A 19,198-nucleotide genomic window follows, 5' to 3' on the forward strand; every position below is an offset into this window, starting at 1 on the left:
GCTTCACAGTCCCCATCTCCCACCCTGCCCCACTTCCCCAAGCATTTCTGAGTTCCCATGCTTTACTATGCAACGGAGGGTTCACTGGGATCACAAGCATGATGCCAATGAAGTGCAAGCTCTAACAACCCAGAAGATCCAACAACTCAGAGACCATCTAGTCCAACCCAACCTCTTCATTGTACAGGGTAGAAATGGAGGCCCAGAGAAACAAAGTGATTTGCACAAGGTCACATAAGGTGTAAAGGGACAGAGGTGGGTCACCTGTGGGCAAAACCAGTGTTGTTTCTGCTGACCCATACTGTCTCTCCTACCAATTGGGAAAAGCTTTGGGAAATCCTGCCTCCAAAGAACTGATACAGAGCTGGGAGTCAACAGTGTGGAATGAAGCACATGCTTGCAAATATGTTTAACTGGTGGTCTTTGTCATATGAGGAGATGCAAGGGTGAGGACCCATGCTGGTAAATGATGGTGAAGTTATAAAGAAGAAAGGCTTTGTATACCTCTCAGCAATGGACTATGTGCCTGCTACCCAGGCACAAGCCCCAAGGGGACAACAAGGAAAAGATATGATCTGGGAAAAGTCACAACTTTCTCTAAATACCAAGGTTAATGTCCATTTTGAGGTAGGCCACAAACCTTTTGACCCTGACGTGATGGCCTGGTTATTAATGTGTGACCCCCAAGCTGGCCCTCTCCTCTCTCTAGGGTTGGCTTTCCCAGTAAGGGCATACTGAAACATCTGAAGTTGGGTGAAGAGGGCAGTGTTTTCTGATGGAAAGGGGAGCTCTGTCCCACTTTGTCTTTCATATGTGGAGATCCATGGCAACAAAATCTACTGCAGCCTTATGAATACTGAAGGCCCCAAATCCCAGACTGGGCTGCTCTCTCCTGAACCAGGAGGTGCGCTGACAGCTAAAGAACCTGCTGGGAGCATCACAATGTTCTTGATCCCAAAGTGAACCCTGGTACACGAAGGAAACCAGCTTTCTGCCTTCATAAAGTGGGCTTTCGAGGTTAATGTATCATAGTGCGCCAGGCAGAAACAACTTTAAACCTGAACCTGTTTAAACTGGGGCACAGAGAGAGAGGCCTGCAGTCTTTTATTTCCATTCTGTAGCCTCTGTTGCCAAAGCAACATAACAGTGACACCTCTGGCCCCTTCTCCCCAGAATAATAGACGTTAACCTGTCAGCTGGGCCTGTGTGGCGGCAGAGATAAAATACCAAGTCTCGCTTTGGCCAAAAGACAGCCATGTGATCTGTATATTTTTGCAGAGTTGCTGAAACAGGCTTCACTTATCTTTTCCACCAAGAAAAACTATATCATATCATTGATCACTAAAACTGAGGACTGCATTGAGAAGGTATCCCACGGCTTATTTTGGGGTACCGTGGGAGAGATGGAGCTGTGCCAAGGGGGCTTCTCTATCCTTCCACACCCTGCTCTTCCTCTGAATGCTCTCATCACCACTGGGCAAATGCACCACCCACCAATGTGAAAGGAAACATGATCCTTTTAAAAGACAAAACCCCCAACAGCCCATCCAACTCTTTCTATAAGCAGTGGCTTGTGGGTCTGCTTCCTCTGATGTGGCACTGCCCAAAGAAGCAACCAGAGAAGGAGCTTGTCCAAGTCACCAGCGCTCACTTTTATGACTGCAGGATAGCACAGATGTTATAACAGGATCATGAGGATGAGACTGCTATCAGTTTAAGATGTAGCCCTTACCTGAAATGATTACCCGGGCCAAGTAGTTGTGAAGCATCAGAAATGAGAACCCATTATTCTTGGGAGGTTCCTTTCCATCGGAAAGACTTGGAACATAGTGGGGGTGGGGTGGGGGGAATGCCAGAGTGAATGTGTGTGGTTTAAAGGACTATACATAATGAGATGAAGTAACTGCTCCCCAGAAATCACTGCCTGGAAGAACAGGGATTTCAGCTGACAGCACATCCTCCAACTCAACTTTAAATATGGGCCAGATAAAAGATCACAGGCCAGGGAACTTTTGTTTTCCCTAGACCTCCCTTTGTGAATTCCCAGGAGCCAAGAGACCCCAATGGAGGCCAGTCCACCAACAGCCTCACGCCATAGCCCAGGCTGGAGCAGTCTGTGGCCAGTTCCTGGACTGCTGGGGAGAACAAACTGCTGCTTCTTTCAGAAAGACAGATTTGGAGAGTTGGCTGTTTTAAAGTAGCTCAAGAGGTGCCAGCCTATTTGGAGCAAGGGAGAGCTTCGTGCCCACAGAGGATTAAAAGTGCTATCTTGGAATTTCAGGCCAGCTTTGGGCAATCTCAACCCTTCAAAGGCCAGACAGCAGCTGTCCTGAATGGGAAGTCAATCAACTGCTCCAGTAGGTACAAAGAGCTAGACCTGAGCAGGAAGAAGCTGTTTCAGCTCTATGCACTCTAAAAAGAACCTGAGCCAGGGCTTCTCCAGGGCCTTCGTGCTTGGGAGGAGGCACTGACTACAGCCTGGAAGGGGACAAAAATATGAAGAGGGAATGACACAACCTCCGTGGAGGTCTAAGAAATAGTCTGCTAACTCCAACAAGAGCAAGGAGGAACATGGGAACAGAAGTCCTCACACACCTCCCTGGAAGAGAAAGCATTTATTATATAAAGGGGTGAAAAAATTCTAACAAAGCAAGATCTATTTGTGGCTTAATTTGCTCAGGAGGGGAAAGCTGGACTGAGCCCTTCCTACAGGTTTTTCACCTACTTCAGGTGTCCCCTGGGAGCAGGGCCAGAGAAGCCCATGCCCACGCCCCTTGAGGCAGCACTGCTTCCCACCCTTCTTGTGGCTGGGATGCCTGTGGCAGCCTGCCGCTGTAAACATCCGACTGAAAGCTCCTCCAAGCACCTTACAGCTTCCAGTCAAGGATGTTTACAGCGGCAAAGACTGCCCAGAGAGAGCTGGGACACAGCAGTGCCGCTCTTGGAGGGTAACAGAGCCCCTTCAGTTCCAATGGTGTGGTGCATCAGAGCCAGAAGGGTTCTGCACTCCACCTCCCCCAACTTGGGCCTTCCCAGGGCCTGCTATTCTCACTGACCAAGACAGACGGGCAGAGTACACAGATTCAGTGTGACTGTGGCCAGAAATCACTGACCATCACGTCACTCATTACAAACACTTTACAATTTACATTAAAAATACAGGAAGAACCAAGGCTTAGACCCACAGCCCAGGGGCCTTGGAGTTTGCCTGACTCAAGCCCTCTTCTTTCACAGACGAGAAGAATGAGTCTTCAAGAGGAAGGGGAAGAAAATTGCCCAAGGTCACAGAGCAAGTAAAGTGTTGGCGACAAGCCTAGAACTCGGGTTCTCTTTACACCAGGTTTCTTTCCACTATCCATCAGAGATTTAAAGCCTAATAGGAACTTAGAGGACAACCAGTCCAATCTCCTCATTTTACTGAGGGGGGAATTGAGGTCAGAGAGAGTAATGATTTACCCAAAATCACAGAGATAATGTACAGACAGGATTTGAACCCATGTCCTAAGACTCCAAATCTACCACTTTCCATCACACCATGCTGTTTTTCTGTACATTTCAACCTAAGTCCCTAAAACCAAAAGGAAGAGAGTGTCTTTCCAATTATGTTGAGGAATGATTTGCAGGCGATGCATGATGCTTGTCCTCTGAGTAAAAGGCAGTGAGGGGCAGAGGAAGGAGTGGGGCGTGAAAACAGGCCATTTGTCCTTGATATTGTTTAGGGAACTAGCTCTTCCTGGGGCAAAAACACCAGATCCTCCTGTTTGCCACAAACACGAGTGCCTGTACTTGGGGAAGGCGGGTCAATAAATGAACACTTGGATGTAATCTGTGGAACATGTTCCCTCATCTCAAGGTCACAGTGTGGACAAGCTGTCCTCAGCAGCCAGGATGTAGGGACTGAGAAGGACCCCACATGGGGTCAGAAGGTTTGAGTCTGAGGCTGGGCTCTACTAGTCTGTAGTTGAGTGGTACAAGGGAGAGGTCGGTTCTGCCCTCTGGGCCTCAGCTGCTCCATCTGGGTCTGACTAGATCTCTGAGGTTCTTGGCAGCTCTAACAGCCTTTACCTGTCACTGAAGAGAAGCAGAATGGTTTTGGAAATGGTGTTGTTCGGAAACCCTTAGAAGGGTTTGAGTCTTAAGACTATGACACTTACTAACTGTGCAACCCTCGGCAAGTCACTTAAATTCTCTGGGTCTTAGCTCCCTTATCTATAAAATGGGGATAATAATATTTGCAATACTATCTTCTCACAAGGACTGTCGTAAGGAAAACATTTGTAAACCCCAGAGCACTACAGAAACATGAGTTGTTGCTGTAAGACATGTGACTCTGGGAAAGTCACTTCATCTCTCTCTGAGCCTCAATTTTCTCATCTGTCAAATGGGGATCACCATATGACTTGTCCTACTTACCTTCTAGAATTGTTGTAAGAAGAGTGCTTTGCAAATTGTAAAATATCAAGCTAGTTGTTATAATGAGCTAGTACCAGTAACATTCTATTTGTAAAATGTCCTCCCACTGATTCTTCTTTTGGATTTCTCTTATTCCTCCCCTCCCCCTCTGCCCTGCAGAGTTATAACCCAAGGCCCTGGACAAAGTAAGAACCGGCAGAAACTTCCAGGGTGATTTCAGTTTAGGAAAAGAGAAGCAAAAATATAATTACCTACATTGGTCTTGGAAGAAAATAAGTTTACCTGGTAAGAATGTTCAAAATGCTTTGGACTCCCCTACTCCCCCCTAGCCATGAAGACATAATTCTATTTCAGCTCACCTGACGCTTGGGAGGTTTTAGTTCATCTCTTGGAACAATATCGATGAGAAAGTCGAACTGGTCAAATTTTGTAATCGCCATGGCAATGTCATTTCTCTGCAACAGTGAAGGAAGGAGGAAAGAGAAAGGAAAAAGAATGAAACATGGGTCTAAGAACAAGCGGACTGACCTGCCTTATATACCCAGAGCCAGAATCCTGGGAGAGCAGGTGACTGCTAAGGGTACAATCCCAGGTTATGGGTTAGTGATTTTTCATAGGTGCACCCAAAGTTTTTATGCTATTCTACTCTCCCTAACCTGTGAAGACTCAAAGCCTCAAGTAATCAGTCACATATAGTGGTGAGGTGGGAATGGAATCATATGGTACCCATGATTTCCAAACCATTTCCGAAGACTAAATCTCTACAGATCGAAAACATTTTGATCAGGCAGATACCCTCTGGCCAAGCAGTCCCCTCAAATGGGTCATAGAAGCTGGCATGTGTTTTCAAGAACTAACTAAAGATAGCATATCTTGGGGCCGTTAGGTGGCGCAGTGAGTAGAGCACTGGCCCTGGAGTTGGGAGGACCTGAGTTCAAATATCCCAGACACTTGACACACTTACTAGCTGTGTGACCCTGGGCAAGTCACTTAATCCCAATTGCCCTGCCTTCCCCCCTCCATAAAAAAATAACAAAAAAAAATAATAGCATATCTTGGAATACAAAAGCATGAAAACCCTTCTACCAGAGCTACAATCCTATGGGAGGCACAGGGCAAGGGTTCAGTCTTCTCTGGAGTCTATATATATCAAAGCTTGCAGGACCCAAGATTTCACAGGCAGAGAACTCCTGCCACCAATGTAGATGCCAACTTATCTATGCATCACCTTCTCAGAGTGCTGCCTGAGGCTGAGAGAGGTCACAGTGACTTGTCCTGCTTGGCTGGAAATCCAGCACTCTAACCACTACACACTCTGCCCCTCTGTTTTCTATATACTATTCCTTAAAGCAAGGCGACAATTTCAACCAACCTGGATGAAAATTCTTTAAACGTGCAGTGTGTTTTTGGTGAGTGCAATACGTAAGCCTGAGGCTGCTGAAAGTGTCAGCGATAGATGTTGAGTATGGGACACTCAGGGGGTCATCAAATTGGAAAGTAGATTAAAGCTCTGTCTGTCTGGAGACATGTTGTTAAGTGCCCATTTTCTGGGCATCCTTATTAAAAAGCAAAACAAAATCCTAAACCTCATCTGACCCCAAGCTCGGCACTATAATGGTGCAGTGACTCTCCTAACAAGATGGGAGGGAATGGAAAATTTCTGGGTTTTTTTTTCCTTCTCTTGACTGTGATGGCCCCAAGCCACTGAAATGCAAAACTCCAGTCCAACATTCTTGCCAACAGTGACTTTGATAAGATAGTAGTTTGCTAAAATGTGGGCTACAAATTCTCCAAACCCGAGGCAAACCACATCAGATAGTATTCACCAGAGTTCAATAAAACAAAGGTGCTGTGCCATATCCTTAGTGATGCTGATTCCCTAAATATAATTTGTGGAGGGAAAAGGAAAAGGGGGGCAGTGGCAGAGAAGAGGCACCATCTCTACACATAGAACAAAATATTCTAGATCACTTGGGAAATGAAGGTGTTCTTGAATTAGCCTAACAGTAGCTTAAATTGGGATACCCACATCCAGACTGAAGCTTTCTAAAAAAGAAGCAGCACTAATTACTGGTGTTGATTGTTAGTTCCTGGGGGTGAGGGGGAAATAAGTCTTCACCCTTATTGAAGAGGATAATAGAAATCAGAGGAAATCAGAGCTCCAACCAGAATCAGAGAATTAGAAAAGAATACTGCATTTGAACTGGAATCTTTCCTGCCACACCCCTAATAAGGGATAGCCATCAAGCGTCCAGTGAAGACTCACCTCGCCAGGCAGCCAATTAACTCTTAACTCTTAGGAAGCTTTTCTTTACAACAATCAGGCATCTATCTTGCTACAAATTCTGTCCATTACTTCTAGTTGTGCCTTCTGAAGCCAAGGAGAACAAGCCTAATTACCTCTTCCTCAGGGTAATCCTCCATATACTTAGTTCTAGTTCCTTCAATCTTCTTTCCTCTGGGCTAAGAATTCCCAGTTCCTCCAAGGATTCTTCCTATGATGGAGTCTCCAGGGCCCTCCCTCCTCTGGATCTGCTTCAGCCTGTCAACTCTCTAAAGTGTGGTGCCTAGAACAGAGTTGGACGCTCCAGGTGGAGTCTGACCAGAGTGGAGACCAGGACTCTCACTCCATTTGTTCTGGATACTATGCCTTTTTTTTTTAAAAATACAGACTAAGATCATCAGTTTTTCTGGCTCTGCAAACCTTAAAGTGCTATGTAAATGTGAATTACATTTGGTGGCACTGGCTGCCATGTATGATATTCACCCACATAGACCTGACAGCTCACCAAAATGATGACTCCCCAGAATTCCTATTATCCTATGAGCCCGTGTTTGGCCTAAAGGGCAAAAAGGGTGAGGTGCTGTAGTCATTACGTGGTGACAAGCATGAGAAGGGGGAAAATTAACATTATTCCAAGAGAACTGACAGCATTACATTGTTCTCCCTGGGAAGAAGGCAACAGACGGATTTGAAGAAGAGATGATGTCCTGCCTCCGAACCAAAACCACACAAGCTAAGCAGACTAGAGGAGGGAAGACACCAGATTTCCCCTGGCCTGGAGAAGTTGCTGCCAATTACCTGGAGAGTCCGGCGTTTATTGTCTTCTGTGTGGATCCAGGCCCGTAATGTCAACTCAGTGATGAATATCTGAGCAGCCTTGGCAAAAAGCACAGGGGCTTCAGCACTTATCATCTGGAAGAGAAATCAGGGTTGTCTGCAGCTCTCATACCCCTGACCACTAATGCTCCATTTACCTCCTCTCTTACCCCTAGGGAAGAAATTTAGGGCCTAGGGGACAGGGAGTAGAACCAGACAAAGGTGACTGGGAAGCAAACAGTGGAGGAATGAGTGTGAGAAAATGACACTGTTATCTTTTCTTTAAGAAAAGGGTTAAAGAGGAGGTACTCAGAAAGAAGCACAGGCATGAGTCAGAAGAACTGGGTTGGAATTTTGGGTCAGCTCTTAACCAATTAGTCACACTTCATCTTTCTGGGTCCATTTCCCCCTCTGTAAGAGGAGGACAAAGTCTTTGTCCTACCAATCTCATAAGGAGGCTATAAGAAATGAGATAAAATGTGATGATAATAAAAATATTAATAGCAGTACTTTCTGCAACAGCAAAAAAAGAAAAAAAAAGAAAAGAAAAAGTGAGTCTCTTAGAAACCACAACCTAAAAGCAAAGCTCTTTTACAGGTAGATCAGGAGTGTGATCTTCCTAGACAAATAGTAAGAATTAATATGCTGTCACTACTATAAAGCCTTCTAGAGCTCACAGTGTATGAAGGCCAGGATAGACCAAGCCAAAATGGCGCAAAAATTTTTATCCTAGCAGTGTGACCTCGAACAAATCAATTTCTCTAACCCTTAAGTCTTCATGAAGGGATGAAGGGATTCCAGCTCTGACATTTCTATGAAATTTTTCTTTTTTCTATGAAAAAATAACATTAAATTACATTTTAAAAAATGAAATGAAACAAAGTAGGTGTTCATTTATTAGGGACTGACTGAGCAAAATTTTAGTATATGAATGTAATGTATTATTGTTGGACTATACGAAATAACGGATAAAGGAATTTACAAAAATTTGGGAAGACTTATATGAACTGATGCATAATGAAAAAGCAGAATCAAGAGATCAGTGTCGTAGTGTCTACAACATTGCAAATAAAAAACAACTCGAATTAAACGCAATGATCTATCTTGGTCTCAGAGAACAGAGGATGAAACACACACACATCCTTCTGGGTAGGGCAGCAGAGGGCAACAGGTATGAAATGTTACATACCCTGCCAGATGTGGTACCACTGTCAGTCAATTTTGCTCGACTGTTTTCTTTTTCTGTTACAAAGGATAGGGGGATATATTGGGAAATGCCTGTGTTATAAAAAAAAAAAAAAACAACAAAATAATGAAGGGCAGCAATAAAACTTTATAAAATATTAATTGTAAAAAAAAGTGGAATGAAGTAGCTAATAATATTCCTAAGATTTATCCTGAGATTTACTTCTTTTGCTGCTACTGTGGAAAGAGCTTTCTGTCTAAAACAGGGTGATAAAGTTGTAGCATATGTGAGGAGAAAAGGGGACCACAGAGATCATTTACTCCAATGACCTCATTTTATAGATGAAGAAACTGATGTTCAGAGATGGGGAAAAACATACTTGAGGTGACATGGCTGCTAAGGGGGTGGGAAGCCAGGCCCCTGAGCCTGGTTCTCCCCTCCAATGCAGTGCTCTGCCCACTACCTCCCCTCCACCTCTGAAGAGAGGAGGCCTTTAGGTCAGGAAGGAGTCCTGGAAAAGCTACCTTCAACTGCACCCAACTGCAGGGCATCTATTCCAAGAACACAGACTGGACAATCCCATAAGGAGTGTGTAATGCCCAATGATTGGTCATTCTCAAGCCCAGTCCCTTGGAGATGATAAACAGGTGATCAAATGATAGCCAATGCTGGTCACACCCCCCTGGCTTGAAAGGAAATGATTCGGACTCCAAATTGTGAGGGTCTCAGTGATCTTACCAAATACAAGTAATTCACCATCATCTTTTTAAGCGCACTTGGATGGGCCAGACTAGCCCTAGGCTAAAAACCATTCCAATTCAGGGCATATAACATTTCTATTTGTGAACTAGCCCCGATACTAAGGGCAAGAAAAGATCGTACAAGTCATCTAGACCAACCCTCTCATTAAGTGAAGTCCAATGAAGTTAAAGAACCTGAGAGTGGAGCCAGGATAAACCAAAGCCAAACTCACGTTCTCTGACTGCAAATGCAAACTGTGCCAAGGAAAATGTATCTGTGCCTGTTATTAATTAAAACTTGTACTCTGGGGAAAGGAACAGTTCATCTCCCATGGGAAATGTTCAGGACCATGACTATTAGCTTCACACTGCAAAATAAGTTATATAAGTTTACCTTTACATCTTCATCCAGTTTCATGATCTTCTTAATACGAGCTAGTGGAAGTTCCTGCACGCGGAAATCTTTCTGAAACAAGCAGAGAGACATACGTATACTCACCATTATCAAAACTATGGACAAGGGAAGGTATCAGAAACATGTTCAAACTATTGGGGGGAGGGGGAGCAGATTGTGGAAAAAGGAATTAGAATAAAAAGAAATGACAAGTTGGTCTTTGGGATTCCACCCTGACCCCTCACCCCTAAAGCCTTGGAAATACATTTACATTTCATATAATGCATGACAAACTTTCATCAGTCTCCTAATGAAAGTATTTAGTTGTATATGTGTGGAAGTGGTAAGTTTTCTTCCCCTGTGCCCATCCAAGGGATGTAGTTTTCTGCATTCTTCCCCTCAGACTCCCAGCTTTCAAAGATAGCTTACCTAACAGATGGAGGTAACCATTGTGCCACACTAACCCCTCTTTATAGCCATGACCTTTGGGACCAGCGGGATGGCATGGTTCCTGTGTCGATGCCCATCTACAATAGGCCGGTGGCTGTTTGCCCAGGTTCTATAGGAGCTCCTGATTGCCTCATCCATCACAAAACAAGCAGTGCAGCAACCCCAATAAAAGCTTTCACCTCTGCAGCTTCCTTGCTGCGGGGCAAGTCCACCTGCCAATCAGGAGGCTCTGCCACTTAACCTTCAAGTTAAACATGCCATCTGACACACCATGCTAGTCTGGGCTTCTAGGCCAGGACATAAACAAATCCAAACACATGTTAAGTCCCTCTTCAGTAGGTGCAGATGCTATATAGCCAGTCTATCTGAAATATTCTTTAAGTACTGAAGTGTGGACTAGCCCCTAAGGCCTGCTTTGACCCCTCAAGATATGAAGGTAAGCCTGGGTTCTTGGAGGCCCTACCATGAAAGCAACAGTTCTGGCAGAGCCTCCACCAAAGTCAGAAAAACTTCAGGAAAGCACCTAGCAATGGGCTATGGGTCTGGGTTTTGTAGACCTGCAGAGCTAAGTGAGAGGAGCCTTAATGCCAAAGAGCGGATCACTAATGAATGAGTTGGGGGAGGCAGGGATACTATGGCAACTCATAAAACTATGCCCCCTAGGAGAAAGAATGGGGGAGCTACTGATACAATAAATGACAGATCAATAGATTAGGAAGGACAATATATAGAACCATGTGCGTAAACCACTGAGAAAGATGAAGAAGATGAAGGCACACTATGCTTTATGAAAAGGACTCAGAGGGGTGCTTGTGTGTGCCTGTGTGTATAAGCATGAGTCTGAGAGTGTATGGAGGTACCCGCATTCTTGTGAGCAGGTCTTTTCTGACTAGCATCATTCAAATATTTAACATTATAGCATTAAAAAAAAATTATAGACATCTGCACACATGCCTGATGACGGATACAATTCTAGAAATAAGAAAATCAATTGTGAATTTTAGAGCAGCAAGGGAGAAAGAGCAGCAAGACTACAGATTAGTGAATATCAGCAGAATCTCCACAGAGGATAGGTGTCAAATGATTGGTTCTATAAGTGGCTAAAAACGTGACTCATTAAAGTACAATATGCTAGCTTGGGGATTCTTGTCACAAGCCCATAAGGGGAGTACCAATGCCGAAAACTCAGCATAATTAACAAGCATAAGTGAAGTATATTTTCACACCCCCCCCCCCCCAAATAGAACTTAGGTAAAAGAAACACATTGAGACATTGTTATCCAATTTCATCCTTTTGACTCCAGAACAAAGAACATCTAATAGCACAATACCAGAACCCCTGACATCTGATTTTGCTGTATCCTGTGTGTAACACTGGGACTGGTGTGATGTCTGGTGACCACTCAGCTGACAAAATGTAAATAGCAATTCCTCATCTTTTCTGTTCTGAACTTAGGCATTAACATTTTCTATGAAGACTTCTTTAACTAGTCCTCAAACTTTGTCAGATTCAAGTCTGGTTTTTGACAATCTGGCAGGGAAGATGGGGGAGAAGGAACAAGTACCTATCTTGGAAATAAAGTGTAATTAGTCTTTCCACTTCTGTGGCATTTCCTGGTAATGCAGCAAAGTAATTTCACAAAGAAAACTGGAACCACACATGAGTATGGATAGAAGTGCTGCTCTAGAAAGGTTATTTCCTTTGCCTCAGGTGCTGTGGTCAAACTTCCACAACAAAGCTTTTTAAAGACTTTGTAAGTCCTAAAGCTTAGTCCTAGAAAGAGCCCTGGATTTGGAGTCAAAGGACCTGAATTTGAATCCTGGCTCTGTCACTTGCTTCCTCCTCCTCTAGGACTCAATTCACCATCTGTAAAATGGGGGAGATACGGGTGAGGGGTGGACAGGGTTAGACTTAGGTGATCTTTAAGCTCATTTCCAGCTCTAAAAACTGTAATGCTATAATGCCCTAAATCTGGTTACTAATAGCAAGCCAAACCTAATTAATAACCATAAAATATCATTTCATAGTAGTGTTATTTTTCCACTGAATTCAATGTACTTCATAGATAGATAACGAATCAATTTCCTGAATTAAAATAGGGAGTAGGACATTGAGGGGGGGGGGGTTTGGCTGGGATAGAGAAGAGGGCACTACTGATGGATATATTCTTTTCCTTCCTTGTATCCACAACTGGTCTGGATATCTCAGAGGAAGAAAGAACCATAGAAGCCATCTAGTCCCATGTTAGTGGAAAACGATCCACAAATGGGAAAAGGGTTTACCCACAGTCACACAATTAGCTAAGTAGCAAATGGAAGAGTGCTAGGCTTGGAGGTGAAAGCTCTTGGTTTGAATCCCACCTACAGAACCTGTCAGTCATATGACCCAGGTGTGATTTATGTTCCTGAACCTGATTCCTCATTTATAAAATGAGGTGATACCAGACTAGTTACTTCACAAAACTGCAGTAAAGGGCACCGAAAATCTCAAAATGCTAAATAAACATTAGTTATTATTAATGAAAGAGTGAGAAATAAAACACAGGTTCCTGAACTTCTGGCCCTTTGCCACACTGGCTAACTCTCTTCAAGACTAGATAGTAGATAAAACAATCAAAACTGGATGTTACAAAAACAAAAAAGAGTAAACTTAGTCTTGAAGAGTTATGATAAGAAACTTCCCCCTCTTTGCAAATGGGAGCTCATTCTGCAAGTATGGTACACTGCATATGATGCCAATTTTTTTTCCCAATGTGATGACTGCCTTTGTTGAATTTTAAAAAATTCTGTGTTATAAGGTTTCCATCTCTGGGAAGGAGAGGTATAGGAGAAACCTAGGTGATGGAAAAACAAAATATCAATAAAAATCTATTGTTAAAAAAGATATGATTGTACATAATTATGGTCCTGGAGACCAAATAAAAATAAAACACACTTTCTGCCTCTTGGTTAAAAAGATAGAAGACTACAAGCAAGGAGCACTGCTGTTCACACTGTCAGACATTGCTGCTGGTATACACTGTCATTGTGTTGGCTGCTTTTGCTTAACTGATTTTTTTAAGGATCACAACCCCCTCATTTTACAGATGAGAAAACTGAGTCCCAGAGATGTTAAATGACTTGCCCAAAGTCATCTCAATAGAACAAGAATTTAAACCTAAGTCCTCAGATTCTAAATCCTGCACTTGACAGAAAAGAGAAATTCCACTTAAAATTAACTGGAGATAATATAAAATACTTGGGAGTCTACATGCCAAGAAAAACTCAGGAAGTTTATGAACACAATTACAAAACACTATTCACGCAAATAAAATCAGATCTAAAAAACTGGAAATATATCAATTGCTCATGGTAGGCCAAGTCAATATAATAACAATGACAATTATACCTAAATTAATTTATTCAGTGGCCATACCAGAGTACCAAAAATTATTTATAGAGCTAGAAAAAATAATAACAAAATTCATCTGGAAGAACAAAAGGTCAAGAATATCAAGAGAATCAAAGAAAAAAATGTGAAGGAAGGTGGCTTAGCCATATTGGATCTCAAACTGTATTACAAAGCAGTAATCATCAAAACAATCCACTAAGAAATAGAATGGGTGGATCAGCGGAACAGATTAGGGACACAAGACATAGTAGTAAACGACCACAGAAACCTAGTGTTTGATAAAACCAAAGACCCAAGCTTTTAGGACAAAAATGCTAGGAAAACTAGAAAGCTAGAAAACAGTACAGCAAAAAGTAGGTATAGACCAACATCTCCCAATGCATACCAAGATAAAGCCAAAACAGGTACAAGATTCACACATAAAGGGTGACACCATAAGCAAGTTAGGAAAGCATGGAATAGTTTACCTGGGAAGAATTTAGGAACAAACAAGATATAGAGGCATTACAAAATGTAGAATGGATCATTTTTAATTATATTAAATTAAAAGGGTTTTACACAAACAAAATCAATGCAATCAAAATTAGAACTAGAAAAGTAGAAAACAGGGGAAAATTTTTACACTAAGTGTCATAAAGGCCTCATTTCTCAAATATACAGTGAATGGAGTCAAATTTATAAGAATACAAGTCATATGAACAAGTAGTTTTCAGAAGACAAAGTCAAAGCTATCTACAGTCATGAAAAAATGCTCTAAATTACTACTGATGAGAGAAATGCAAATTAAAACTCTCAGATACCAGCTCACACCTACCAGAGTGGCTAATATGACAAAAAAGAAAAATGTTGGATGTTGGAGGGGATATGAAAAAATTGGGACACTAATGTAACTGCTGGTGGAATTATGAACTGATTCAATCATTCTGGAAAACAATTTGGAACCATGCTTAAAAGGGCTATAAAATGATGCATACCCTTTGAACCAGCAATTAATACATTAATCTACTAGCTCTGTATCCCCAAGAGATAAAAAACAAAAAAGAAAAGGACCTCTAAGTACAAAAATATTTAAAGCACCACTTTTCTGGTGGCAAAGAATTGGAAATCGAGGAGATGCCCATCAACTGAGGAATGGCTAAACAAGTTGTATGTGATTGTGATGGAATACTATTGTACCAAAAGAAGAGACAAGCAGGATGATTTCAAAAAACCCGGAAAGACTTAAATGAACATCTAATGCAAAGTGAAATGAGCAGAACCAGGAGAATATCGTACACAGTAACAGCAATATTTTAAAGATGATCAACTGTGAATGGCTTAGCTATTCTCAGCAATATAATGATCCAAAACAATTCTGAAGGACTTATGATGGAAAATTCTATCCATCCCCAGAAAAAGAACTGATGGAGTCTGAATGCAGATTAAAGCATACTTTTGTAAAGGCAAGAAAAGTGGGAATTTTTACTCTTTTTTCTTTTGGAGAGCTTCTCAGCACTAAGGCAAACAAGTACCTTTGAGTGAGTCTTGCCTTTGTTTGTAGGAAGACCCACACCCTTTTGGTAATTAGGTCACAAGAGGTGTAAAGCCCAAGAGGTGTGAAGCACTCTGACCCTGAAGAATTGTATACATACTTTGAAGTTAGCATTTTGTTGGGGGCTCACCCATTGGAAGAGTGTTGGTGTGGAGACTCTGGGTACCATTAAGGAGCCTCCCCCACCTCTGAAAATGCAGATGTTAGTGCCTCTCTCTGGTAACTATGCATATACAGTTTTGGTCAGACACCTAGAGGCCTGTCTGTTGATCTGTGATATTTGCTGTGTTTATATAATTTCTGCTTGTAATTTGTTTGTTATTTGCTCTGAAGTTCAAGGCGCTGACTCTTTCCCCTGAACTAAGTGAATGATATATGTATGTTTAATTAAAGTGAGATTGTAAACCCCATTAAAGTTACTTTTGTTAGAAAAGCAGATCAAAGAACCTGCGCTAGCAGCCCTCCTGTGTGCTGGTGTTATTGGCCTTATACACCCACAGTAGCGGCAAGCAGCATGATTGTCACAACTTTTAAAAACTTTATTTTGGGGTTTTTTTTGGGGGGGGGGGGGCGGGGGGGCAATCTGTAATTTTTTTTTTCACCATGTAACTAATAAGGAAATGTTTTTCATGACTGCGCATGTATAACTATATCAAACTGCTTACCCTTTCAATGAGGGGAGAGGGAAGGGAGGGAATTTAGAAATTCAAAATTTTTAAAAATTAATGTTAAACACTTTTGTTTACAAGTATGAGAAAAAATAAAAAGTAAAAAAAAAGTCCTGCACTCTTCTCAATGTTCAGTGTGTTGGAATAGGGTGGGGGCAGGGGGAGAATATTGGAAAATCACTGTGGTGTAAAAAAAACCAAAAAGACATCAGCAAAACATTAAAAAACAAAAGAGTTCATGGTTAAATCCTGAAATTTGGGGACTTCTAACTTAGGCCAAATTAATCCATATGATTCAAATCTTAAGTAGTCAATCTACTCCCTATCTAGTATACCCAATCTCTGTAACCATGGTCTATAAAGCCTAACGCTATTACAACACAGTATTACCCTATATCTGATGGGGGGGAGCGGGGGGGCAGGGAAGGCACCAGGCCCCGAAGCGGAGTGAAGGAAGGGTTAATCTCTCTTATCTGACCACCCCTACTAAACAGCTGCCGTGGCACTCCTGACATGCCGAAGTGCTGAGTTTCACAAAGTGAATACTCGACACTACCTTTGGATGAAACCAAATGGGAGTTGTGAGCCAAAGAAAAGTCAATTAGTCCCAGTTGTGCTCATGTACCTCTGAAGTATAAATTGTGATGAGACACGTACGCTTCTCCTCAAGAGCTCCCTACTCCAACACTGCTACCCATTCTCTCCAGAGACTGAGGATTCACGATTCTAAGAGGATTCTAAGATAAGGGTTTGGACTACAAAGAAGGTTTGGTAACTGGTCCCCCTCTCTGTCACTCCGGCAATAGCACGGCAATCTGGCTGAGCAACATTAGAAGAGTCACTGTCTATTCTGGAGAAGTTGACTAACTTAGCACAGTGATTAAGAGGAGCTGAGGACATAACATCACTCTGTGTGTGTGTGCGTGTGCGAGAGAGAGAGAGAGAGAGAGAGAGAGAGAGAGAGAGAGAGAGAGAGAGAGACTGCAAGAGAATGAGATTCTGAAATGCTTTCTTTCTGCGACTCAGCTTTTAGCAGTAATCACAGGAGGGCAAAGCTGGCCTTTTTTCTCTACTATCTCCCAGGAGGTCCAGGAAGCTGAATGCCCCATTCCAAAAAGAGGTCCCTTGATTATTCTTCTCAGTAACCAAGTAGGAATACAGTATCTTATCTCTGGACAGTGCTTCACAATCTTTGAGTGCTGTGGCTTTTAACTAATTTCCACTCAAATGAGAAGCCATCTGGATTTAAAGACAATTACAAAGCTGTTAGGAGGGAAGGGAGAGTGATGGCCAAGCTGGAACTAAGGCTGAATCTCTTCTGTAGGGCACTCTGGCCCTAGTGATCAGAACAGCATTTCCTGTTGTTCATTTCAAATGCTTTGGAAGAGGAAATGTCATTAACTGCAGTTCTCTACTTTTAGAAAGGTCTAGGTCAAAGGCAGATATTCAACTTCACTCATTTGCCTAGAATTGAGCACAGAGATGCAACAGAAAAGAACAAACTTGGCTATAGCAGGCCTGGATCCTAATCCCAACCCGTTCCTTATTATTAGCTATAGGATCCTATGAAAGTTAGCATTTCCCTGGCTCTCGGTTCCTGAATCTATAAAATTGCAGAGTTTGGACTAAACGATCTCTAAAGTCAGTCAATAAGCATTTATTAAGCACCTATTATGTGTCCAGCATTGTGCTAAGTGCTGGGGATGAAAAGAGAAGACAGTCCCAGCTCTCTGCGAGCTCAGTCTAATGGAAGAGACAACAAGCATACAATCATGTACAAACAAGCTATACAGACAGGATGAACTGGAGACTGCCAGCAGGGGGAAGGTACCAGCATTAATGGGGCTCGGGAAAGGTTTCCTGGATAAAGTGGTATTTTAGCTGTGACTTGAAGCTAGGGAAGCCAAGAAGCAGAAATGAAGAGGGAGAGAAGCCCAGGCACAGAGGGGGTGCCAGAGAAAATGCCTGGATTCTGGAGAGATAGGTCCTTTCCTGTTCTAAAGATGTCTTCCTATGATTCTAACCTACTTTTCCTCTAAGCCTATTTCCTCATCTATAAAATAGGGATAGTGATCTCTGTGCTCCCTATTTCATAGGGCTGTGACAAGGCAAGCACTTTGAAAGCAGGAGGAATAGGGATTTATTGTCTCTCAGAAGTCAAAGAGACTCCAGCAGCCACCTAGTTTAACTTGTATCTGAGTAAGAATTCCCCATCACAGATTCAAAGAGTGGTCAGCCAGCCTTTACTTGAAGATGCCTAATGAGGGGAAAGTAAGTGATGCCTGAAGTAGCCCCTTCTTCTTTTAGAAAAGTGCCCCTTTACAACTTCCATCCACCCACTGCTACTTCTGCCCTCTGAGGTCAAACAGAACACATCTAATTCCTCCTCCACGCAACAGCCCTTAAATACTACGTGAACCTTCTCTTTTCCATGCTCACCACACCCGTTTTCTTCGATGCCCCCTCATCTGGCATAATCTCAAGGGCCCGTCACCATTCTAAGAGTCCTCTGGATGCTCTCCTGATTGCCAATGTTCTCTGACTATCCTATGTGGCGCCTGCCCAGGGAACAGTACAGTATTGCTGCCTCCTTCCAAGAAGGGGATAGGAAACTTTTCTTTATGCAGTCAAAGATCCTGTCAGCTCTCTTCAATCCCATCACACTGCTGACTTGTGCAAAGTTTGAGGTTCACCAACATTTCCAGTTATTTTTCAGATGAATTGCTGGCTAACCATTCCCTCTCCAATTTTGTATTTGAAAAATGGATTTTCTGAACCCAGAAGTGAGGCTATAATCCTTTATTAATTAATTCCTATTAAATTTCATCTCATTACATATGGCCAATGCTCATCCTTCTGGGTTCTGATTCAGACATTCCAGGTTAGCCATCCACCCTAGAAGGTCTCATCTCTGCTTTTCCCCAAGCCATTAATGATTATATCAAACAACACAGGGCCAAGAGCAGAGCCCTGCACTGTAGACCTTCTAAGTCACTGGTGCTCAAAGCATGACCCAAGGGTCCCTGAGGGTCCTCAAGACCCTGTCAGAGGATCTTCAAGGTCATAAGAATACTAAGATATCATTTACCTTTCTCACAAGTGTACATTGACGTCTTCCAGAGGCTACATGACCTGTGAATTAAAGATCTGGCTGCAAACATGAAGACTGAGTTAATAGCTCCATCTGCAGAACTGTACTTTTGACTTACAAATAGATGAATCTAGAGACATGGTTGTGCTTGTATTCTTCTGGAGTCATCACCAAATAATTATCATGAAAGGTTTTTTGTGTGAATGCTCGGCAACAAGAACAAGCAGTGCTGAA

The 19,198-nt window shown here is 42.6% G+C and overlaps 1 protein-coding gene across 12 annotated transcripts in view; it reads right to left on the reverse strand.

Annotated features, from left to right (window-relative positions):
- The window catches only part of NFYC (nuclear transcription factor Y subunit gamma), a 95,046-nt gene that overhangs the window by 14,186 nt on the left and 61,662 nt on the right, over positions 1-19,198 (reverse strand). For all 12 annotated transcript variants that reach the window (XM_036744639.1, XM_036744640.1, XM_036744649.1 and 9 more), the window contains 3 exons: positions 9,834-9,905; positions 7,496-7,609; positions 4,773-4,868 (listed from right to left, as the gene is read on the reverse strand). In XM_036744639.1, the coding sequence (XP_036600534.1) occupies positions 4,773-4,868; positions 7,496-7,609; positions 9,834-9,905 (282 nt within the window). The remainder of the gene's footprint in view (positions 1-4,772; positions 4,869-7,495; positions 7,610-9,833; positions 9,906-19,198) is intronic.

The sequence above is a fragment of the Trichosurus vulpecula genome, chromosome 2, assembly GCF_011100635.1.
Source record: "Trichosurus vulpecula isolate mTriVul1 chromosome 2, mTriVul1.pri, whole genome shotgun sequence".
NCBI lineage: Eukaryota > Metazoa > Chordata > Mammalia > Diprotodontia > Phalangeridae > Trichosurus > Trichosurus vulpecula.